Source organism: Marmota marmota, unplaced genomic scaffold (assembly GCF_001458135.2).
Source record: "Marmota marmota marmota unplaced genomic scaffold, marMar, whole genome shotgun sequence".
Classification (NCBI taxonomy): Eukaryota; Metazoa; Chordata; class Mammalia; order Rodentia; family Sciuridae; genus Marmota; species Marmota marmota.
In genome coordinates, this window is record NW_025999977.1 from 45541438 (window position 1) to 45568027 (window position 26590).

The 26590-nt window shown below is 35.5% G+C and overlaps 1 protein-coding gene and 1 long non-coding RNA gene across 4 annotated transcripts in view; one reads left to right on the forward strand and one right to left on the reverse strand.

The window, feature by feature from the left end:
• Ldah (lipid droplet associated hydrolase) overlaps positions 1 to 26590 on the forward strand; it is an 88421-nt gene that overhangs the window by 35274 nt on the left and 26557 nt on the right. For 2 of the 3 annotated variants that reach the window (XM_015479941.2, XM_048804759.1), the window contains exon 5: positions 25163 to 25397. The exons of the other annotated variant lie outside the window; for it this stretch is intronic. In XM_015479941.2, the coding sequence (XP_015335427.1) occupies positions 25163 to 25397 (235 nt within the window). The remainder of the gene's footprint in view (positions 1 to 25162; positions 25398 to 26590) is intronic. 3 annotated transcript variants of the gene reach the window in all.
• LOC125617241 lies at positions 9152 to 17517 on the reverse strand. Its single transcript, XR_007348170.1, has 3 exons — positions 17383 to 17517; positions 9837 to 9839; positions 9152 to 9163 (listed from the first exon to the last, which is right to left on the reverse strand). It is a non-coding gene; the product is annotated as an uncharacterized LOC125617241 (long non-coding RNA).

The window sequence follows — 26590 nt, forward strand, 5'->3', positions numbered from 1 at the left end:
ACAACCCACAAATTAAAAAAAAAATTGAAAAAAAAAAAAAAAAATCCTGAAATTGCTTTCAAAGTGGAAAAATTATGCGGGCTTTTTTTCATCTTTTCATAACTCAAAAACTTTTTAATATATTTTTCTCAAACTTTGCAAAAAAATTACCTTTGGGCTGAAACCAAGCATGGAAAATTTTACCACAAAGGGCTAATTTTTTGGAAAGCTGCAAGAAAGTAAAAACAGGGGTTTATAATACAACATTCTTCATGCATGTTAATATTTAGTACTTTAATGCATTTCATCTGAGAATTTCTGAGCACTTTTCAGACTTAAATATTGAGCCATTTTAATATTTGTGTATCCATGATATACTGTCAGATATAGAAAATCCCCCCCCCCCATCCTCTCAACTCTTGGGCATTAGTGAGATATATGTAAAGAGAGGCTAGGCAAAAGTGAAGAAAAGCAACCACTGGCCAGAAGAAGCCTTACACACTTACTGCTTCACATATCTTACTACCACCTGTTCCTAGCCCAGGAGTATTATGAAGATAATAGAATACATGACACTAGGCACTGGTTCCAATATCTAAGCCAGCACATCTCTAAGCAATATCAGCATCACCTGGGATCTTTTGAGAAATGCAAATTCTTAGGCCTACCCTGATGTACTACATGGGAAGTTCAGGGCGTGGAGCCCACCGGTGTTTTAACTAGTCGAGGTTGTTCTGAGACATGCTCAAGTTGAGAACCTATGACCCAAGCTTTTTGAAAGCTTAAAAATCTATCCTTTGTCTTTCTGATGTGACCGTTCTGTATTCTTATGTCATTTCTAGAAGCAGGAAGAATACTAATCAGGTCCTCTGAAGAAGAGGTCTTTCTCTATTAAAGTACTCTCTTTCCCCCTGCAACCTTTTTCACAAGCACAGGATTTCAGCTTGTTCAGTGTAACAGCATTATCAAGATATATTTTCTCATTTTCTTATATGGTTCAAACCTGGGATGGGACTGTACTGTATTTTATTCTTATTTTTGAAGTCTGAAGCTCCAAGATTTAAGCAGTCAGGTCTGCCAGTGGAAGCTGATTTAAGCTCTGTTTTTTGTTTTTTTTTAACTTCCATTTTAAAAGTGTATTGGTTCTTTTTGGTTATATGTGACACAGAATTCATTCTGATATCATTATACAAGCATGGAATATATCTTATTCTAGTTAGGATCCCATTCTTATGGATGTACATGATGGTGGATTCACTGTATGGCTTCTTAAAACCATATGAAATTGGCTTAAAGAAAACTATAGCTTGATCATTGCATTTTGTTTTTATATATGTTCATGGGAAAATTATGTCAGATTCATTCCACTGTCTTTCCTTTTCCTATCCCCCTTCCTTCCCTTCATTTCCCATTGTCTACTCAACTTCTATTCTTCCCCTTACTCCCCCTCCCCTTATTGTGGGTTAGCGTCTACATATCAGAGAAAACATTTGACCTTTGGTTTTGGGGGGACTGACTTATTTCACTTAACATGATTGTCTCCAGATCCATCCATATGCTGGCAAATGTTATAAAGTCATTCTTCTTTATTTTAATACTCCATTGTATGTATGTATCACATTTTCTTCATCCATTCATCTATTGAAGGGCACTTAGGTTGGTTTCATACCTTAGCTATTGTGAATTGAACTTCCATAAACATTGATGTGGCTGCATCACTGTAGTATGCTGATTTTAAATCCTTTGGGTATATATTGACGAGTGGGATAACTGGGTCAAATGGTGGTTCCATTCCAAGTTTTCTGAGGAATATCCATACTGCTTTCCAGAGTGGTTGCACCAATTTGCAGTCCCACTAGCAATGTATGAATGAACCTCTTTCCCCACATCCTTGCCAACATTTATTGTTACTTGTATGCTTGATAATTGCATTCTGACTAGAATGAGATAGAATCTCAGTATAGTTTTAATTTGCATTTCTCTAATTACTAGAGATGTTGAATGTTTTTTCATATATTTGTTGACCATTCTTATTTCTTCTGTGAAGTGTCTGTTCAATTCCTTACCCCATTTATTCATTGGGTTATTTGTAGGGAGTTTTTTGGTGTTAAGTTTTTTGAATTCTTTATATATCCTGGAAATGAATGCTCCATCTGAGGTGCAGGTGGCAAAGATGTTCTACTATTCTGTAGGCTCTCTTTTCATGTTCTTTGATTGTTTCCTTTACCATGAAGAATAAGCTCTGCTCTTTTGTGTAGAAGTTCTCAATCTTTTGCCTTGCAAGTGGCCCTCTGTATTCCAACAAACACCAATGCTGTGGCATCGTAACAAATTTCAAGAATATAATCCTGGTGAAGGAAATCACCCATATATTTTGTGTGAGGCTTTAGTTAATCACTCATGTCTGGCTTGGTGTAAGAATGGGAAATTTAGGCATGTCCTAAGTGAATTAAAGGAGTTTAAAAGTACATTCAGCAGCAATCCATCTCAGGAAAACACATAGCTATATAAGCTATTATTGAGGAAAAGGAAAAAGAAAAAAACATGTTTTTAAATTGATGATTTAAAATTTTACCATGAAATTTTTGAAACAAAAAAGAAAAAATTTTTTTATTAAATGTTATTATGAAAAATTTCAAACAAATAAAAATAATTGTATAATGAACTTCCAAATACCCTCCATCCAAAGTGACATAGCTACTAATATTTTGTGATCTTTTCCTCATATTCAGATTTTCCTTGTCCCCAAAATTTCCTTACGATTAATTTGCAAGATACTACTTTAGGGATGAGTTGTAGCTCAGTGTTAGAGTGCTTGCCTCACACGTATGAGACACTGGGTTCAATCCTCAGCACCACATGAAAATAAGTAAAATAAAGGCATTGTGTCCATCTACAATTAAAATATTTTTTTAAAAAAAAACTTTCATTTAAAAAAAATACTACTCTAAAGTTTTTTTTCCCGATTATAAAGGTTAAGATATTTGCACATTCTAGGAAGGTAGAAATAGTAAAAAAATTAAAAAGCAAAGATACCTTTGAATTAGTGTCCAGAGAGACTTGTATACTATATACGACAAATTGATTTTATAATTCAATTATAAAATTTTATAATTTTATAATTGATTTTATAATTCAATTTTTTTTTAGAGAGAGAGAGAGAGAGAGAGAATTTTTTAATGTTTATTTTTTAGTTTTCGGCAGACACAACATCTTTGTATGTGGTGCGGAGGATCAAACCCGGGCCGCACTCGTGCCAGGCGAGCACGCTACTGCTTGAGCCACATCCCCAGCCCTATAATTCAATTTTATAATTGATTTTATAATTCTTAAAACCATATGAAATTGGCTTAAAGAAACTATAGCTTGATCATTGCATTTTGTTTTAGAGATATTTGGCTTAAGAGTTCATGATTTACAAAGGTTCTTTTAAAACTAATTAACTTATCACTCAAGTTTCTATTAGACCAGAGAAAATAACATAGTACCCCCCTTGATATTTTATTTAATAAAGAAGCTGTATTTACATTATTATTTATTAGGATATTAAATGTTATTTAAGGCACATAACTGTGAATGTTTATAGTAATTAAAATTCAAATTATTTAATAAATATCACTATAATTATTATTTATTATATAATAATTATTTATTTATTATTATATTTAAGAATGTTATTTAATCCTTTCAACAACTCTTTGAGGAGGCTATTATTATTCTGTTTTATACATGAGAGAAACTCATGTATAAAAGTAAGTAGATTCATCAGCATTAGGTAAGTAGAGCCAGTAAGTAGCAGATTTGACTACCCATGCATTTGACTCCAAAACATATCTTCTCAACCACCAAGCAGAAAGGTGAACCTCTTATTACAAAGAATTTGTAGAAATCCATAAAAAGAACAGCAAGTTCTCAGGTAAAGATGCACAGGATATGAATAGGTAATTTGATGAAGAACAAGCTATTAAAATATATTTTTAAAAGTTGGGCTGGGATTGTGGCCCTGTGGTGGAGTGCTCCCCTGGCACATGCAGGGCCCTAGGTTCGATTCTCAATACCACATAAAAGTAAATAAATAAAATAAAGGTATTGTGTTCAACTACAACTAAAAATAAATAAATAAATATTTTTTTTAAAAAGTTTACCTAGTACAATGTGTGACACAGTGCTTAATAAATTAGTAGATGCTAGTACTTAATGATGTCTGCTTATTAACTATGTAGTACTTAAAAATGTTTGATGAATGAACCCCAACAGTTATTAACTGGTCCTTTTATAGAGTTTAAAAGAGAAAGTTGTGTCACATGTGTATCCTTTTGTATATCAGACTGGAAAGTAAACACCAGGTAGCTATAGTTGTTATTCCTAGTGTCTAGGAGTAATGGTTGCATTGGAGTGAAGACTATATTGTTTCTACTACTGTTTTTTTAATGATCACATGTGATCAGAAAAAAATAATTCTTATAATGTGTGTTGATACTCTTTGGCCCTGATAATTCTTTTCCTTGTAATCTATATTAAGAAAATATTCTCAAAAATAAGGAAAATACTCATGTCTAAAAATACTATTATTAAAATATTGGAAACATCCTATTTATTAGCTTTTCTGTTGTATCTTGTGGCTGCAATCTAATTTTTATTATAGCCACAGGACAGGAGCTGCTCTTATTTGTACCCCTGCAAGTCTAGGATATAATTTTATATATTCCTTCCCCATCCCCAAAGGAAGACATTTATTCCTTTTTTATTGAATTAAATTAAACTATATGTCGTTTTCAACTTTAGCAGATGCTGCTGGGTGAAATTTTTACTGGTTCACAAGTGCCACTGGCTTCTGTTCATTCAATATCCTAGCTACCTGTATTGACTTTAAGGAAACAGCTGTCGTGTTTGACAGGAAAAGAGGGTACAGGTCAGTAGCAGGTGACAGCAGCAAGCTACATCCAAGGGGGCAATATTAATCAGGTTCTGGAAGATAGAACTGAAGAATATTGTTATGGCCTTAGAGTGAGGATTTCTTAAATTGCACAACACAAACATTTGTTCAAAATATTGCTATATGTAAGAGGAAAGAATATAATGGGTAGACTGCAGGGTTGCCTCCCATAGTCCCTACCTCCTACCTAATGTTGCTTGTTTATAGTCTCCTCCATGAGTGTAGGTTTGACCTATTACTTGCTTCTAACCAACAAAATACAGTAAAGGTGACAGATAGTAAGTATATGGTTGTGTGTATGTGCTTTTCATACCATAAGCAGAGGACCTCCTCAGGCCAGGTCTTAACTCTTGGCCTGAAGAATCTCTGAGATAATAAATATGTTTTATTTTAGGTTTTAGTAATTTGTAACACATCAGTAGGTAACAAGTGAAGAGAAAAGTAAAAGTACAGTGTCAACTGCATAATTTCTCTGCAGGAAAATCCACCCCTAAGACCAACGGTGGTACAAAGTCAGTATCAACATCTTTGGTAATAGCAATTAGCCTGACTCCTCACCCTGCCACTCTTTCCTCCCTGTCTTTGCTTCCCTACATGAGATTCTCCTCTTCTCCATTAAGTAGGCTATTGGCCTTCCTTGCGGTCCTTTATTCGCAATGATTCCTCCCCCTCAAAAGAGTAAGTAAGGTTGTTGATATGTAAGCCTTTTGAGCCTGCCTCTTGGTGTTTCCAGCTTTATTAACAAAATCCTAGGTGGATAATCCCAGCTACTTGAGAGGCTGAGGCAGGAGAATCATAAATGCGAAGCCAGCCTGGGCAACATACACAGAAGACCCCTATCTCAAACAAACAAACAAGAAATCAAAGGTGGAGACTGGCATCATTCATTCTACTACTAGGCTGAAGCAGGCCTTATTTAAAGTATGCCATATTCAAATCTCACCCAGGTATGAGGTTCATAGTGATAGGATATTAAGGGGCTTTACAATGTGAATGAGTAGGCCATGCTAAGGCAGAATGCCTCATTTGTAAATTTCCTTGCAACTGGTGGCTGTTCTGAAAATTATAACTTATACATTGCTGCACATGAGCCTTGTTCATAAAAGAACAAATTCATGAATTCTCCATGGATGGATCATAACTGTTACAGAAGAGATAACAAAGAGGAGAGTGGAAACAGATGAACAAAATTCTTTGAAATTGCCTTTTTGTGGCTATTATTTGTTCCAGCCAGAAGCTTCTATTTGTCTTTTCCTGGAGATGAGAAATATGAATGTGATCATCAAGGGAGGAAAGGCTTTCTAATATGGTTATCTGGTGTGTATGAGGTTGTTTTACATTCGCATCTTGCTTGTATGGAAAATCTGTGAACAATATGCAATGCAGACCACAAAAAAATTCCCTGAAGTGGAAAAAGCCTAGCAGGCACTAAATGAAAGATACATCACAAGAATAAAATGTGGTCACTTTGAGGTCTGACATTCCAGGCTAGACTACTTGTTTTAAGAAGCAAGATTGTCAGGTATCAGGAAGGCGTGCTGATGAGTGGATAAAAGACTGAAGCCAACAGTCCTGAAAACCTATGGCACCTTCCCTTTAATGGGCACAACCCACAAGTTTTGTTTCTTGAGCCCCATAGATTTCCAGAAACTTCTTCAGTTTCTCAGTTTCTTAGCTACTACATTAAAATCAGAAAATAACTAAGAAAAACTACCTTACACTCCTTTCCGAGTTTCTTCTTTTCCTGGGATTTTGTCCCTTCAAATTCTCTTTGCCTTTGGTGTTTTTAAAGGACTTTTAAACAGTATTTTTCCAACTTTTCTAACTGCTTTTGGTTGGGAGATTGCTCTCTGTCAAGGTAGTCTACTTCGTGCACACCATGACCAGCTTTTGCCCAGCTTCACATTCTGCCAGCCCTGCTATTGAGAATTGTGTCTTTTTGAGTTTTTTACTGTATTGGTTTTTTCCTCGGTAGAGTCTTAGAATTGTCAGTTTATCCCCAGTGTTATATTTTATGCTGATATTAACTTGAACTGTTATTGTTTTTAAGCTGGAAACTGGAGGACTTACTAAGAACTTCTTATGTTTTTTCTCTCGTTTTATTATTATTCATGTGTTATGCTTTCATAAATTATTCTCTTCATTTATCTTCTATAGTCCATCTCTTTTGTTTTTTATTTCTATATGATAAGAAATGTGGGATATTTCCCCAAATTTATCTTCTGATGCATCTAATTAAACTTTTTATTTCAGCATTCATGCGAATAGTTTCTAAGGAATTCCTTGTTTTTTGTTTCCTTTTTATATTATCTTTTATTTCATGGAACTCTCTTGGGATAGCAAATTTTGGGAGTTTTGTCTTACATTGCCTCTATTCATTCTGATGTATTTTTTTCTAGAGCCATTAAGTTTCTCCAGGAAAAAAAAAACAAAAAACTTTTTTTCTCTTTCCACATTTTTCATTGTCACTTTATAGCTGTACATATTGATGGTACTTTTTACATATTTGTACATTCACTCAATGTAACAATATTATTTGGCCAATATGACTCCACAGAACTCCCTCCAGGACTCTCCCTCCTTCCCCATTTTCCACACCTGTCCGCTTTCTTCTACGGATCTCCCTTTGATATTTAGGAGATTCTCCCCCTAGCTTTCCTTTCCTTTTTCCCCTCAGAGTTGAAGTATTCCCTTTTCTCCATATCCTCTCCAGCATTTATTGTTATTTGTATTTTTTAACGACTGCCATTCTGACTGATAAGAGATGAAATCTCAATGTAGTTTTAATTTGCATTTCCCTAATTGCTAATGATGTTGAACATTTTTTCATGTATTTGTTGGCCATTTGTATTTTTATTTTGAGAAAAGTCTTTAATTCATTTGCCCATTTATTAAATGGATTATTTGATTTTTTTAGTGTTTTTTGAGTTCTTTGTACATTCTAGATATTGATCTTCTGTCAGAAGAGTAGCTAGCAAAAATTTTCTCCCATTCTATATGTTCTTTTCACATTCCAAATAGTTTCCTTTGTTGTACAGAAGTTTTTAAATTTGATACCATCCCAAGCATTAACTCTTGGCATTATTTCCTGATCTTCAGGGTCCTATTGAGAAAGTTGTTGCCTGTGCATATATGCTGGAGTGTAGACCCTATGTTTTCTTCTAGGAGTTGCACAGTTTCTGGTCTTAATTCTGAGATCCTTGATCCATTTTGAATTAGTCTGAGTCTTCTACATGTGCATAAAAGTTTTCCCAGCACCATTTGTTAAAGAGGCAGTTTTCCCCCAATGCATGTTTTTAGCACATTTGTCAAGGATCAAATGACTGTAGGTGTGTGGGTTCGTCTCTGTGCTTTCTATTCTGTACCATTGCTCTATGTATTTTTATGCCAGTACCATGCAATTTTTGTTACTGTATCTCTGAAGTAAAATTTGAGGTCAGGTATTGTGATACCTCCAACATTGCTTTTTTGGTTTCGAATTGCTCTGTCTCTTCTGGGTCTTTTATTCTTCCGAATGAACTTTAGGACTTTTTTCTCCTAGTTCTGTGCAGAATGCCATTGGTATTTTGATATGGGGGAAAAAAAATCTTTAAACTTCTTGTCCAAGGGCAGCATCTCTAAAGCAAATATCTCAGCTAGTTAGCATTTGGATTTCACTTATTCCCCCTTCTTAGGATGTCCCTTCCCCCTGTCTCTTTCTCTGCCCAGTTACTCAGGTCCTGAATCTCTCAATTTTTACACAGAATAATCCTTGAGGCTATGCTGGGGTTGCAGAGGAGTTGCTTGGGAGTGCTGAATGAAGAAGGTGTCCTGGGGAACTGGCTGCCTCTCAGCCATATTTTCTTTCATTTAGGTTACTCTGTTCTGTGTCTTTTACTGAGCACCTGTGAAGGACTTGGGTGCATCCGTGAACAAAACAAGAAAACTCAGCCACAGCTCTGCAGAGTTAGAGGTTAGGAAGGAAAGATGGGGATAGGCATAAAAAATTAGTAAATTAATATACTGCCTTGATGGAAAGAATGAAGCAAGATAAAGGGGTTTGGAAGTGCCTTGCCTGGGGGATAGAGGGCAGTGGTGGACTGCAAGTGATCTTTCAACATTTTATTTGGAAGTCATTTCAAACTTACAGTTGCAAGAATAAGAATAGTGCAAAGAACACAATATACACTTTACCCAGATTTACTTACTGTTAATAGTCTACCTCATTTGCTCTCTTTACACTCTTGTTGCCCTCTTTGTGCTCTTCCTCTTCCTCCACTTTGTGTGTGTGTGTGTGTGTGTGCGTGCGTGCACACGTGCATGCACATTTGTGAACTGTCTGGGTTGAGTTGAATGTATTTTTCATCCCTAAATACATTCTTATGAGTATAGTTTGCAAGAATAGGGTTATTCTCTTTTAACCACAGAACAATTATCAACTTCAATAAACTTAATATTGATGTAATACTTTAGTTTGTCTCCATATTTCAATTTTGTTGTTTGACCCACTAAAGCCCTTGATCCCCTATCCCCGAGTATGAGACCCCATCTAAAATCAGGTATCACATTTAATTTTCATGTCTCTCTGTTCTCCCTTGGTCTGAAACATCTCAACAGCATTTCTTTGTTTTTTCATGAAACTGACATTTTGAAGAATATAGTCACTTGGGGAGGGTGGGCAAGTAGAAAAAGAACATTCTTAATCTTGCATTTGTCTCATGTTTCCTTTTGATTAAACTGAGGCTGTCTGCATTACCACAGAAGTGATACTGTATCCTTCTCAGGGTTACACCTGTGGGCACATAATGTTCAGCTGCTGCTCATTGGTGATGTTACTTTTGATCACCCAATCAAGGTATCCAAAATTTCTCCACTGTAGAGTTGTTACTTTTTTCCTAGCAATTAATAATCTCTGGGAAGACACTTTTAAGATCATGGCAACATCCTTCTTTTTAATCAAAATTTTCTCCTGTATTTAACATCCATTGTCTGTCCTTACCTAATCAGATCTTTGCCATGATGATTGCAAAACTAATTTCCAACTGTAGCATGCTCTCCATGGGGGACCAGTTGTCCCAGTCTTCTAAAAGCCCTACTTTCCCCCACATTGTATGTATTTATGTATGTGTATATATATATATATGTATATATTTACGACCATGGACTTGTGAATTTGATTTATTAAAGATGTATCATTATTGTAATTAATTATTTTGGAGATAAATTTGTTCCATATTTGACCAATGCTAATCCTTCAACCTGACTTTCATATTAAGCTAGTTGGTCAGTAGGCCTCTTTGAGAGATGATTTGCAGCCGGGGGAATTAGCTATGTGCCTGTCTAGGGGACAGGGATTCCAGGTTCAGAAATAGTTATCACAAAGGCTTTAAGCCAAGAATATGCTTATGTTTGAGGAACAGCAAGGAGGCCAGGTTGGCTGGAGCAAACGAATAGTGTGGAATAATAGGAAAGTTGTCTAAAAAGTCTTTGTTTTTACTCTAAGCAGAAGAGTGATATATGACTTGGATTTTAAGAGGAACATTCTCATTGCTGTGTTTGGAATAGACTGTAAGAGAACAAGAATGTAAGCAGGGAGGCCAGTGATGAGGGCATTGCAATAATTCAGGTGAGAGATGATGGGGTGCATATGAAGTAGACCATAGAGGTAACAGTTGAGGTTATCAAAAAAGGAGTCTGATTCGGCAAATATGTTGAAAAGAAAACCAAAGAATTTCCTAATTGATTAAATGTGGAATGTGAACGAAAGGGAGGACTAAGGATGGCTGTAAAGTTTTAGGCTGACTATCAACTGAATTAAGAAAGACTGAGTAGATTAGCTTTAGGATAGATCAGATGTTTCATTTTGGAATACTAAAATTGGGATGTTTAGGCAATGCAAGTAGAAATGGAGAGTAGGAAGTCACTTTTTTAAAAATGCTAGAGGTAGAACTCAGTAATAGAGGGCTTGCCTGGCATGTATAAGGCCCTGGTTTCAAGGCCCTAGATTTGATTCTTAGCATACCTCCCCCCGATGCACACACTCAAAGTAAATAAATAAGAATTTTTTAAGTCTGGGTCAAAGGCAATTGAAATTTTTTAAGTCTTGTCAAAGGCAATTGAAAAGGAGAAACTGAAAAAGTGAGAGGAAACCCCAGTCAATGTAGTATCCTTGGAGCCAAGTGAAATAATACATCAAGAACAGAGTGATTTACTCTGTTGGATAGTTCATAAATTCACATTACATGAGGACTGAGAATTGACCATTAGCTATAGTGATATAGAGGTGGCTTTGAGAGACTTGAAAGATTAGGTCTGCTTTATTTTTCTTTTTTCTCCCAGAGTATTGTGAGAAATTTAACAAGATATAAGAACGAGCTCAGTTAGTATTACTTAAAATCATTGTCTTCTGTTACAAAATGATCAACTGCTCCTCAGGTGCTAGTGACCACTTAGAATTAGGCTTCTTTTTTTAATTTCTCAGATGTACACTGACACTTTGAAGAACCTGAGGTATTGCAGTACAGAGGGCACTTGCAGCCTCCAAAGCCCTCCCCTTTTTCCTCAGGCACCCCTCAAGTTATACCACGCCCTATCCTTACTGGCCCCAGTTGGTGGCTTCCAAGAGATGACTCCAGGAATTTCCCTGGAGATCTCCCCTGGTGAAGTCTGTGGCCACAGAACACGGCCCCCTCCCACCCCCCCACCCGGGACTAGAAGTTGTTGGCCTCAGACCCCTGTTTGTTGATGCCACCAACACCTCCCAGCCCGAGGCTACCTGGGACTTACACCAGCATTTTTGATTGATAAACCAGTAGTCTGTCCTATTTATAGGCCAAGTATTCTTGAGGGCCAGTGACAGTGCCTCCAGGATGTCAGGAATGCTGTCCAGTCCTGTCAGGGAAGGCAGGTCTTCCAAGCTCTGTAGCAGCCGAGAGCTCTGAGTTGAGAGAGGCAGTGGCAGGACCGGGCTATCGCCACCAGGAGGGATGCTGACCTCATGAAGCTGGACACATCTTTAATTTTTCCCTCAACTGAATAAAACAGATCCTACTCTTGAAACAGGCTACTGGGAATAGGTGTACTTTCTGTAGTTGCTTGGGCCTTACCTTTGGCCTCTGAGTTAACTATGTTGCCGAGTTGTAGTCTCTCTCCTGGGGCCTTACTGTCCTAACTAATGGATTTACTTTTTTCCATATAAAATGCAGCTAGAAAGCTATGCTGTGTGCCTTCCAGTTGATATCTAAGAAGTTGAGAGAGTTCTGTGACAGCTTCTATGGCAGAAATCCCTCACTGTCTGGTGCTTTGTGCTGAGTATATGCCTCTGACTATGGGACTCTCCATTTTGTCACTCTCTTGGTTGAAAAACTTGTGTTTCTTGGTCAACATCACCATCCTTTCATGTTCTGTATAGCTTTACCATTGGGAATCATGAAAAAGGCCATAGTAGTTAATGTGAGAATTTTGTAGCTGTAGATGTGAAAGGGGGTGTGCAGTTGTCATCATTCACTGAATTCTGAGTCTACAGAGAACACTGTCTCCATGAGAGATATTATGCTACAGAGCAGCTTGTAAAGAATAATCTTCAGTGAACCTATGAAATTGATATTTTCTAAGTGAACTCTGAATCAGAAAGACTCAAAATAAAGTGGATTCCAAGAGATCTCAAGCTGAGAGAAGAGCATTTTGCATTCAAAATGAAGGAAATGTAAAGTACATAAAGTGATAAAAGCTGGAGAAGAATGGGGATGTAGAAACATTTTTTGAAAGTTTCAAATATTTGTGTAATCATAAGTTATATAAAGATCTCTGCAAATATGCAAGCATTCTTGGTAATTAGCAATCTTGGCGTGTAGATTAAATACTTGAAAGGACTTTTTACATTCAGATAATTAAAATGTAGTAAAATTTCTGCCCCAGGAGGTCTGAGTATCGTTCAAATGAATGGAAAATGGTAAAAGTAATATGTTTCTTGAATACCATAATAACCAGAACATATTGAAACAGCATAATTTTTGTTCCAGTAATCAGTAGTTGAAAGATTTAATGCTTTATTTCTTAGAAGATGGGCTTAGTTATTTCTGAGGCAAAATGATTCAAGATACTTGTAAAGACAGCCCATGTTTAACATTAATGATAGTTATTCATTCAAACATAAGAAATTTTGTCTCCAAACAATAACTATTACAAAGAAATTCTTGTGTATAACATATTTAATGGTTAATGACATGGGCTCTGAAGTTCAGGTCTCATCTTTGTTACTTCATAGCTGAACCTCAGGTTTCTCGTCTATGAAAAAAAGGAAACTTTAGAGGGTTGTTGTTTTTATTAAATAGGATAACAAGTATAACAAATAAGATGATCATAAGTGTAGAGTATTAATGTAGTGCCTAGAGAACATTAAATAATCATTATTACTGTCATTCTAAGTACTTCCCTACTGTGGAGTATATTCCTATCTTACGTATGAAATTTTAAAGACAGAATATAATATCTCAAAAAGCAAGCTCTCAGTGATTAAAATATAATGGCATTTGCAGCTTATAAACTGCATACTTATTAAATAAGCCAAATAGACTTGTGTTTTCAGTCTGATACTAAGGAGAGGAATACCTGACCGTATGAGGAGAAGAGGTAAACTGGGATTATTTCTAGATCTACATTTTGACTGTTAGCAACTTTGTCTTTGATGGCTGTCTGAATTATGTTATATGTTTGTTAAGACATGCTTTAACACTGTTGGCAATCATTTAAGAAGAAAAACTGTGTGCTACATTTTCAGCCTGTAGAGTGGGAAACAGTGCCTTTACTGAAGCAGGCAATCCAACCTAATAAACAAATAGGTACGATAGCAGTGATGCTGTTCTTTTGAAGAGGTTGAGGTACAATTTGTTGTGGCTTCACTTGGTCATAACATATAGTCATTGTTTTTCTCACTTGGTCATAACATATAGGCATTGTTTTTCTCCCAGGAAAATGGATGCCTCTATAATAAGCTAACTATACAGTAAAGTTTATAAAGGATTTTTTTCGGTTTATTCTGCATTTTTAAAAAATTTTATGTAATGAAACATACATACAAACTACACTGTAACATCATACTCTTTACCTTATGGCCACACCTCAAGTTGTTTCTTACCTTCTATTCTGAAGAATGATTAATAATAGTAATAAATTCAAGAAATACGAGCACCAGAATATTGTCACTAATCCCCATAAGTGTATCCAATATAAAAAGTCCCAATGTGCATATTTACTTTCCTATACTGTTGAAGACATTGTTGTGCTTCATTATCAAAAGTTGACTGTGGCAGATTTCTAATGAGAATGTGAAATATGTGAAAATGTTTTCTTAGAATAGAATAAATTGGCCAGCCTAGAAGTTCTTTTTTTATGAGACAGTAATATAAGAAAATATTTTGTCATGTACAAAGATTTGGAAACCTTCTCTGCACAGCTGTGTTACAAAATTAGGTACACTTCCTTGACCTGAGTGATTTTTTTTTTTATTTTTGCTAGTAGGTTTCTATATAAAAAATAAAGGAATTTCGTATTACTTTGACTTATACTATAAAATTTAGACTATAAATTTTATTGAAATTATCATTATGATATTTAAGAAAAGTATAAGTTTCACCTAACAGGTTATAATTGTTGTTCTACAAAGGCAAGAGAGGAAAACTATCGAAAACTTATTAGTTGTGATAAACAGTCTTTGGTTTTGTATTTTTGCGAGGCAATGAGGCATTCAGAGTACATATTAGAACTTCCTTATTGTTTTGGTCCATTCCTATGATTTCAGAGTGCACTTTAATTCTCAATTTGTTATTGATATAGATCAACCAGATATAGCCCTGTGGTTGCTCATGTATGTTTAGTTTCGCTTGCATGCAGTTTTGTTTAACATGGGTCACAGTAAAGGATCATTTATAAAAGTAATGGATTTCTTCCTGTTTCTGCCAGCTGATTTGATCAGTCTAAAGTTCCTTATGTATTATTGGTTACATAACTAACATGGAATCTGTGTGGTACATTTTTTAGTTTGACAGTAACTGAATTATCCATCTATATTCTCTAAATCTTTGAGGACATTTTCATAAACATAATAAGGAAGCCCTTCATTTTGAAGTGAATCAACTCAAAATTAAAATGAGGAATGAGTTACCATACCAGACTAAATGATCAGACTTCTTGGCAAACAGATTGTTTCAATTAATTGATTATACTGGATAACTATTTGCCAAGTGGAAAAAAAACCAAGAATATTAATTTCTAACTTTCCTATGTAAAATGTTTATAATATGTTTTAGCATATTATCTGCATTCAGAAATAGAGTATAACAGTATATAATTTAGTTTTACTTTCCTAATAAAGATTTTTATAGTACCTAAGAGTTCTGGTTTTGAATATCTTCTCTAGAAAGCAGGTTTTCTCTACATTGTAGCCTGCACTTATCTTTCCTCTTATTGATAATAGCCATTCTAACAGGAATGAGGTGGTATCTCATTGTGCTTTAATATTGCATTTCATTGATGATTAATGAAGTTGAGCATTTTCTTATGTATCTGTTGGCTGTTGGTGTGTCTTTTTGAGAAGTATCTATTCAGGTCCTGTGCCCATTTTTTATCCACTGCTAACATCATATCCAATGATTAATTACTTGTTTCTTGTTTTGACTTGTTTGAATTTCTTATATATTTTGGATATTAACCCCTTGTCAGATGTGTGATTTGTAAATATTTTCTTATATTTGGTAAATTGTCTCTCCATTCTGTTGATTATTTCCTTGTTTGATGTAATCCCATTTAATAATCCCATTTGTCTCTTTTTGTTTTCGTTGTCTCTTTGGGGATCATATTCAAAAAAGCATTGTTTACACAATTTCACAGAACTGAAAACCTTATGTTTTCTTCTAGTAGTTTTACAATTTTATGTCTTTTATGTTTTACAGTTTTGCATATATTGCAAGATAAGGGTTGAATTTCATTCTTCTACATGAGCATATCTGTTTTCTCCAACATTATTTATTGAAGAGACTGTTCTTTTTCCATTGTGTGTTCTTAGCACCTTTGTGGAAAATCAATTGACTGTAAATGTGTAGAGGGTGCTATATTTTGTTCTGTTGGTCTATGTGTCTATTTTTCATGCCAGTATCTGGCTGTTTTGATTACTAGAGCTTTGTAGTGTTTGTTTGGTTTTTTTGTTTTGCAATGCATGCCATCAAACCCAGGGCCTCACACATGCTTGGCAAGTGCTCTGCCACTAAACCTCTGGCTCATATAGTACATTTCTGAAGTCAGGTAGTTGATGCTTCCAGCTTCAATCTTTTTGTTCAAGATAATATTGGCTATTTGTATCTAAAATCTGTGCATATTTTAGAGTAGTTATATTTCTGTGAAAATGTCATTGAAATTTTGATAGGGATTACATTGAATCTGTAGGTTGCTTTAGGTAGTATATATTTTAACAATATTAATTTTTTCAATCCATGAACACAGAGTAACATCTTTCAATTTATTTGTATCTTCCTCAGTTTCTTTCATTAATGTTTTATCATTTTCAGTCTACAGGTCTTTTGCCTCCTTGGTTAAGTTTATTCTAAAGTATTTTATTAGTTTATTTTTCATAAGCTTTTATAACTGAAATTATTCTCTTGATTTCTTCTTTGGGTAGTTGTTAATGTATAGAAATGGTACTGATTTTTGTATCCTAAAACTTTACAGAATTTGTTTATTCTAACAGATTCTTGGTGGAGTCATTAGGTTTCTTTCTATATAAGATCATTTCATCTGCAAACAGGAACAATTTAATTTCTTTTTTCCCCCTAATTTTAGTGCCTTTCATTTCTTTCTCCTGTTCGTTTTGGCTGCAACTACTATTATTATGTTAAGTAGAAGCAGTGAGAGTGGGCATCTTTGTCTCACTCCTGATGTCGAGGAAAAATTTAACTTTTCACCATTGAATATGATGTTAGCAGTAGGCTTGTCATGGATGGCCTTGGTATGAGATGCATTCCTTCTATACCTAATTTGTTGATGAGAGTTTCTATCATGAAAATATGTTGAATTTTGTCAGATGCTTTTTCTCCATCTTATTAAGATGATCATGTGATTTTTGTTCATTCTGTTAATAGGGTTTGTCACATTTACAGATTTGCATATTTTTTACATCATTCTATTCAAAAAAATAGTAAGAAAGAAAAAAATAACCTAGACATAGTAGTGCACATCTTGATCCCAGCCACTTGGGAGGATGGAGTCAAGAGGATCACAAGTTTGAGGCCAGCATCAGCAACTTAGTAAGATCCTGACTCAAAATAAAAGATAAAAATGGCCAGGGAGGTTATGCAGCCATGACTGAGAGATGAGTGTTAAGCCTCTTAGGCATTGGGACTGTTTGTCAGCCAAGTTGATGGTATACATTTCCTAGTGTTTATAAAGGATTGATCACATTAGGCATATTTGGAAGAATTTATTTTATACTGAGTCACTAGTTGTATAGTGCTATTTGTGATTGAATTCTTCTGTGGAAGGGAAGAGGATCTGAAGAAGCTGTATGCCATCAACGATAATGACAAACATTGTTGTGTTGAAAAGAATGTATACCACTGTGACTTTGGAAGAGGTTTTTATGATTTTAGCATATTAATACATCATTCAAAGTATCTATCAGGAGAAGGTTTACGTTTGTGTTTGTGACAGACTGCCAGTTGTCACCTTACTACATAATGTCCAAATAAATTGAGGTTTAAAGAATCAGACACACTAAAAGCACACCCTTCAGAAGGAAACATGTTCAGTCATTATGTATAAGCCTTTCATGATATTTATATAATGTTCTCATATACTATGTTGCTTTCAAAAATGTCCCATGCCTTAATTTTATTTACATGCTTAAAATTTTAATTAATAAAATCATTAATGCAGTTTTACCTTTTAATAAACACAAATATTTCAAGTTATCACAGGTCTAGAAATCATATTAATAGTGGATTCACATAGATAAATCCAGATGATGACTTTGAACAGTTAAAAACCATGTTTAAATGAATAGTTTCATTACTATTAAATGGTTGTACAAAATGAAAAAAAAAAAAAATGGCCAGGGATGAAGCCCATAGGTACAGTGCCATAAATGCAGTCTCCAGTACTGTGAAAAAACGAAGAAAGAAAGAGGGGAGGCAAAGGAGGAGGAAAAAGAAAAGAAAGAAGAGAAAGAATAAAAAATAATAATATGGGAGTGTGAAAAACTTAAAGTGCAGAATAAGGTTTGAGATTTACATCTTAGATTTAGACCTCAAATATAAGCAATGACTTTAGATGGAAATGCATTTAATGTACTAAATTATATTAAAAGACAAATATGAGATTTTATGGAGAAATCCAACTATATTCTATAAACATAAGGTGATAGCAATGTAGAAAGTAGAAGAATGGAAAAGGATGTATCTTGCAAATTCTCACCAAAAGAAAACTGTTAACATTAAATAAAATAAACCCTAAGGAGAAAACATTCCTAAAAATGAAGAGTCACTTCATATTCATAAAATATTTTGAAAGTGGTAACATCATCACTACTGGTAGTGCATAAATTAAAGTATAATAGCAGGATATTATAAATAAATTTATGCCATAAGTTGTAAATTTAAATAAAATGGATAAATCCATAGAAAAAGATAACACCAAAACAGGTGCAAGAAGACTATTAAAGAAATTAAATAAATCCGTAGTCAAAACTCTTTCTAAAAAATAAAATTCTAAGCCCAGATGCTTCACTGGTGAGTTCTACCAAATATTCAGAAAATAAACAATTTTGTTATTTTACTAAATTTTCAGGATAATGGAAAAGGGAGTCATGCTTCCTCACTTAGTTTTTTCAAAATAACAAAATTTTTGTATCCAAAACCTAGAAAAAAATAATGTGAGAAAAGAAATCTACAGAACAGGCTTACTCATTAAAGTACAAAAATCTTATACAAAATATTAGGAAACCAAATATAGTAACATTTATAAAACTAGTACAATGACCAACGTATGTTTATCTCAAGAGTGGAAGTTTACTTTCACATTAGAAAGTCAGTATGGTAGTTTATTACATTAATAAATGAAAGTGGAAAAATCACATTATCTCCAGATATACAGAAAAAGCATTTGATGAAACTAACATCCATTTAGGATTTCAAAAAGTAATTTTCAAATTGGGAATAGAGGAAAAAAAATTCTAATCTGACAAAATACATCTCTCGAAAACCTTCACCCATATTTTAATTTACTGGCTAATTCAAGTGATGATGCTGAAAATTTTTCCTTTGAGATTGAGAATAAGAATTATTCCAGGGGCTGGGGCTGTAACTCAGTGGCAGAGTGCTTGCCTAGCATGCATGAGGCACTGGGCTCGATCGTCAGCACCACATAAAAAAATAAAATAAAATAAAGGCATTCTGTATCTACAACTACAAAAATAAAAATAAAAAAGAATTATTCCGTTCAGTATTTTACTTAAGGTTTGGGCCAACTCAGTAAGCAAAAGAAATAAAAGACACGGATTTTAAAGGAAGAAACAACATTGTCATTATTTGTGGATGATATGGGTGTGTACTTAGAAAATCCAAGAGATCTCCAAACAAGTTATTAGATCTAGAAGGACACTTGAGTAAGTATGCTTGACACAAATTCAGCATGTAAATATTATTTGTCTTATATCACCAACCACCATTTAGGAAGTGAAACTTTTGGATACCCTTAAAATAATCTTAAAATAAATAATAAAATCTTGAAAACCTAACAAAAGTGGAGCAGGATGACTATAGGTCCTTGTCTAAAATGTCTTTTACAGACATTAAGGAAGATTTACAGTAGAGGGAGAACTGTCCTGTGTTCATGTACTAGAAAACTCAGGTATTACTGAATTTAGGATAGACAGTCCCAATCAGAATCACAACAAGAAGCTTGTAGAATTTGGATAGCCACTGCTGAAGTGTTCACAAATATGCAGAGAGCCAGAAATATCTAAGGCATTCGTGTGTGTGTGTGTGTGTGTGTGTGTGTGAGAGAGAGAGAGAGAGAGAGAGAAAGAGAGAGAGACTAGGGATTAAATCCAGAGCCTTGTGCATGCTGAGCAAGCACTCCACTGCTGAGCTACATCCCCAACCCTTTTTTAAATTTCATTTTGAACAGGGTCTTGCTAAGTTACCTAGACTGGCCTCAACCTTGCAGTCCTCTGCTTCAGCCTCTAGAGTAGCTGTGGTTACAGGTGCATACCACCACACTGGACTCCATGGCATTCTTGAAGAAGAAGATGATGAAATAAACTTACCCTACCAACTGTCAAAATATATATGAAGCTTTAGTAAATATGACACTGTGATCTTGGCACAGAGTTAGAAAAACTAGGCTAATGGGACAAATTAAACATCCCTAACTTGGGTCCATTCACACATATACAGGATTTACAACATGAGTATCATTCAGAAAAGCAGGGAAAGGGCAGCCTTTGCAGTTAATCGTGCTAGGACAATTGGGTTTCAATATGGTAAAATATTAAATGAGACCCATATTTCATAGCATATGTGGAAATAAGTTTCAGGTTGATTATGGACCTAAATGTGAAAGGCAAAACCATCAGGCTTTTCAAGATTTGCTCAGGAATATTGGCTGCCCGGGACTCTGCAGCAACTGTAAACTGGCTGACCTGGCTTCCTTACCAGATCTTGTTCCTGTAGCTCCAGGTGGGACTGACAAACCAGGACACAGCCACGGTTGAGAAGTCAGCTTCATAGTTTTCTTTGTTGCTGCCTCGGCTGCTAGCAAGAAATCTACTCCCTGGCCTATAGGGAAAGCTCTTCCTGCAGGATGGAGAGGTAGCCTCCTTAGCCCTTCACCTAGGAGCCCTCAGCAGGGTAGTGAGAAGCCCTTCCTTTTTCTACCAGCTACGTCTTCACATAAACCACCCCTGTTTGAAATCCATCAAGTCTTTTGAAGTCCAACAGAACGTCTATAGCACTTTCAAGAATAAAAGGACTCATAATATTAAAATTAACTTAAAGAGATAGAAGAACTCTGAATTTGAAGGTGGAAAATAAGTGGTTGGTTGTAGCACTACCCTGAGTACAGAAAGATTTTTCATTCTTTTTTCCTCTCAGACTCTTCACGCATGCTGTTAAGTATCCAAGTAAAATATCAGATCCTTAAATTGTACTGTTAACATTAGATAATATAATATAATATCACACTTTCTGTGTGAGCTCCAGACATATACTAAGGTAACTATACTTTAAAAAACAGAAGAAAGAAGTGTAATATTTTATAAATGTGGTGGTATTCTAGAGTTCCTCTTGATCTACTTCTTCTTCAATGTTTAGTATTATTAGACTTCTTAAATTTTGCCAGTCTGAATGGCATAGGGTACAACTCTAAAAGTAACAGCAGTCAACATGAATTTGAGCTATTGATAGCAGTCCTGAAAAAATAAATATCTTTGGACAACAGGCAGAGGTGAAATAGTGGCATAACCACTGTACCTCAGTGTAACAGTGGGACGATTTCTGCTCCAGAGCTCTGGAGACCTGGAAAGCTGCTGTGTTCATTGCTTATAGTTCCTGTACCTGAAAATGACTAGTTATGATGGTTGTGCTGTATACTCTGCTTATCTGTTTTCCTCAACATCGTAGTGATTACCAGTGAATCAGGAATGTTGTATCCCTTTGTTATGCTAGAAGGGGAAAAAGAAATTGATCAGCCATTAGAAAAGTGCTGGCTTTCCAGAGCTGATCTTTCCTTCTCTGTGTTGGAATGCCCTGAGTTGGAGTTTATGATGAAAGTGGCATCCAGAATGAGCAATTTCTTAAGCCCAAGACAATTCAGGCAACTGGCTCTGATTTGTGGCTTTTGGAGTCTGTCATTGCTGACTTACTGAAGCCTATGACATCTCCATCACAAGTACCCATTGCATGCCGCATGAAGCATTTATTAATCATAGTTCAATCAATCCAGCACCCCCTCTTCTGCTCTTTACTTGAGAAGATGCCAGAGTAGCAAAATCTCGCTTTCATATTCTGACTGAAATCCTGCATTTATTCCAAAAACACATTAGAAGCATTTGCACTGCATTATTGTCAATCTAACATTTAAAAACTGTCTGAAAATGTTGCTTCCTCCTCCCAAGAATGTTTTTCACTCATCATCAAGGTCATACAGGTGTTCAAGGAACAATATGTTCTTATTATGTGATAGAGGAGGAAATCCAGTGGAGGTCAGATTATTATAACCAAAAAAAGAAATAGCTAAAATATCTCAATTCTTGTTGAGAGAAAAGGAAAAAGTCTACAGGAAATAGCTGAGCATTTAGCTGAGTGATATGACCAAGGAAAAACAAGAAATAAGGCTGGAAAGAAAAAAGTCCTCCACAGTTTTGACCCTCAAGGCCCTGTTTTCTATTAAAGAGATACATGAAGGCAGAATCACAGGGAATATCTTATAGGATTCGACATTCGGGCATTGCCATCAAACAGGCTACTATGAAAAAGGCCTGTGTACAGCAGCAGATGAAAAAGACATGAAACCCACCTTTACTCTCAGGGACTACGGGAGAAGCATTTACTTCTTTCAGAAGGAGGAGTGTAGGGCTGGGGTGGTGGCTCAACGGTAGAGCACTCGCCTAGCACATGTGAGGCCCTAGGTTCAATCCTCAGCACCATATAAAAATAAATAAAATAAAGGTATTGTTTCCAACTACAACTAAAAAATAATTATTAAAAAAAGAAGGAGGAGTGTAAATGCATAACAGAATTGGTAAATGAAATCTCTGATATCAAAGGCACCAGATCACAACTGAAGCTAAATATAGCCAAAGGTTTAAACCTACATTGTAGGTAACACTATCTAATTTATTAAAGAAACGTTCTATTTTTTAAATTATTTATTTATTTATCTATTTGTTCTAATCAGTTATACAAGATAGCAGAATGCTCTTCGATTCATTTTACACAGATGGAGCACAATTTATCACTTCTCTGGTTATACACAAAGTAGGATCACACCATTGGTGCAATCATACATGTATCTAGAGTAATGATATCTGTCTCATTCCACCATCTTTCCTACTCCCATATCCCCTCCCCTCCCCTCCCCTTCCTCTCTGCTCAATCCAAAATTCTTCCACTTATCCCATGCCCCCCCCATTATGGATTAGCATCCACTTATTAGAAAAAAACATTCAGCCTTTGGTTTTTGGGGATTGGCTTACTTCGCTTAGCATGATATTCTCCAACTCTGTCCATTTACCTGCAAATGCCATAATTTTATTCTCTTTTATCGCTGAGTAATATTCCATTGTGTATATATACTACAGTTTCTTTATCTGTTCATCTGTTGAAGGGCATCTACGTTGGTTCCTTAGTTTGGCTGTTGTTAATTGCTGCTATAAACATTGATGTGGCTGTAGTATGCTGTTTTTAAGTCCTTTAGGTATAAACTGAGGAGTGGGATAGATGGGTCAAATGATGGTTTCATTACAGGTTTTTTAAGGAATCTCCATACTACTTTCCAGATTGGTTGCACCAATTTGTAGTCCCACCAGCAATGTATGAGTGTGCTTTTCCCCCTACATCCTCACCAATACTTATTGTAATTTGTATTCTTGATAATTGCCATTCTGACTAGAGTAAGATTAAATCTTAGAGTAGTTTTGATTTGCATTTCTCTTATTACTAGAGATGTTGAACATTTTTTCATATATTTGTTGATCTATTGTATATCTTATTCTGAGAAGTATCTGTTCATTTCCTTAGCCCATTTATTGATTGGGTTGTTTGTTTTTTGTTTTTGATGTTAAGTTTTTTGAGTTCTTCATCTGATTTGTGTGTGGTAGAAATTTGCTCCCATTCTGTAGACTCTCTCTTCACTTCGTTGATTGTTTCTTTTGCTGAGAAGCTTTTTAGTTTGAATCCATCCCATTTATTGATTCTTGATTTTATTTCTTTGCACTTTAGGAGTCTTATTAAGGAAGTCAGGGCCTAATCTGACATGATGGAGATTTGGGCCTACTTTTTCTTCTATTAGGCATAGGGTTTCTGGTCTAATTCCTAGGTCCTTGATCCACTTTTAGTTGAGTTAAAGAAACATTTTAAATGAAAAAATAATATCTTCATGATTTGGGGTTAGAGAAGAATTTCTTAAATAAGACACAGGATAATGAGTATTAAAAAGAAAAAAATATCTGAACCCAATATAAAAATGGGCAAAGGACTTGAATAGATATTTCTTCAAAGAAAACATACCAGTGGCCACTCAGGTATATGAAAAGGTACTTGACATTGCTAATCATCAGGGACATGCCAACTAAAAACACAATGCTATATCAACTAACACATGTTAGGATGACTATTTAAAAAGCACAAGATTATAAGTGTTGGTGAAGATGTAGGGAAATTGAAATCTTTGTACATTGGACACACTGTTGGTGGGCATGTGCTACTGCTGGGTAATAACTGGTACAAATACTTTGGTCAAATGTTCTCTCTGATATGTGGATGCTAACACACAAGGGTGGGGTAGATGTTCAGTGGATTAGATAAAAGGGAATGAAGGGAAGTGGGGGAAGAAATAGGAAAGACAGTGGAATGAATCTGACTAACTTTCCTATGTACATATATGAATACACCACAGTGAATCTCCACATCATACACATTCACGAGACTGGTATCCTAATTAGATTAAGATATTCTCCACATTTGTATAAATATGTCAACATTGACTCTACTGTCGTGTATAACTAAAAAAGCAAATAAAAAATAAAATTTTACGGAAGGCACCAAAAAAAAATTGGAATTGTCTCCTAAGCAGAATACATGCATGCCATACCATATGACACATATGACATCAAGGTAATAGAGCCAACCAAAATACAGGCACCCCTGCACCAAGAGACATGAACAAAAATGTTAATAGGACTTCTGCTTTCCAGGTCCGTGTGTAAGAGTTTAGAAGTTGCTACTCCATCCTAACAAGTGAAAAGCCAAACAAACTGAATAATCAACTCCAAATCCCCCCTCCCTGAAAATTAACCCCAGCATCCCAAGAGACATCCTTAGATCCTGTCCAAAACTGGTTATGAATTGAGAGGGAAAGCAATAGGTGGTGGTTCTTCTCAATCTGAAGGGGAGTCTAATCATATTCTAATCTAGTCATTTGTCATTATTGTGTAAAGAAACAATAAAGGAATGAGTTATCCCTTAAGAAAACCTCTCATCAAAGTGTGTTTGTTTATTTTAGGTCATTCACACCTTTCTGCTATTCCCAACCATTGAGCGAATGGCTGAGTCACCCAATGGCAGGATTGCCACTCCATTTCTGTGCTGGTTTCGATATGCTCTCTATGTCACTGGCTACTTATTACTTAAACCATGTCCTGAGAAAATCAAGTCCTTGATAATCAGAATGGGCCTTCAAGTAATGAACCTGAAGACTGAATTTTTACAGACGAATATATTACAACCGTTCTGCCTTGGTAAGCACATTTTAAAAGGTATATGTTATTGTTGAATAAGGAAATATTTACAGAAAAATCTTAGGCAGAGGATGAATATCAAGCAAGCAGTTGTTTGTTGGATTTCCCCCCAAAGGTTTAAAACCAGAGATAAATAAATTAGAAACAGGAGTGAGTGAAGGGAGTTCTGTAATGCAAATGGGTAGAAAAGCCTCATCAAACTTTAATTTTACCTATGCTTCTGATTCTCCAGTCTCGAAGCAGTTCTGTGTGTAGTGCATAGCATGTGTTGAGTCCTCCTAGGAGCCCAGGGTTTGCCTTGTTGGTTCAGTGTTTTGCAAAAACAGCCTAAGAAAACCAGGCCCACTATTCCAGCGGAGTAGACAGGTTATGCTTTTATTTTCCTCCTTTAAATCTTGTTGTGGGAGCTTAAATTCTAAAAGGATTAATCATCACACCACAGTGTTCAGAGCGAGGTAGTGTGTCTTTCACTGTAGCTGCTGCAGTTGTCTTTTTGCCCTAATTGATGGTAAAGGCAGGACTCCTGAAAAAAGTTTAGCATCATCTCCTGTGTTGAGAATGCCACAGAATCACATGCACAGTGATTAACTAACCACGGACCCTGTCCAGCTGTGCAGCTACACTTAGTATGTGAGGTGTTTTCCAAATATGTATCTATCAACAGTCATCACAGATACAAGGCTTAATATATATTCTATATTTGTGGATTTTTTTTTCTCTCCTCTCTCCAACTCCCATTCTTTATTATAGCCTTAACCTAGTAGTGACAAAAAGATGAGAGAGGGAGAGGGAAAGCAAGGCTGAGGACAGTCATAGAAATTGCCAGAGGTTGAAGTTGGAGATGTTCCTTAAAGAAGACTCTCTGGTCTAACTCCTCACCTTTTGCTCCTGTTTACAGACAAGGGGTTGTATGGTGTGTGGGAACAGCACTGCCTGGGACCAGAAACCCTCAGCTCTCAAATTGGGTCAGCCTAGACTGAATCTGTGGCCTCAATTTAGTCACTTTCCCTCTTTGGTTCTGTTGTTGATCAAATTAAGAATTACACTAGGTGATCTCTCAGGGCCAGTTCATCTTTGGAAATTATTTGAGAACAAATGGAAAGCAACATTTGAAATTCTGGCAAACGTATGTGAAATTTTCTATATGTTCTTCGATAAGATCATCTTAATTCCCCTTATGATTCCTCTCCTCC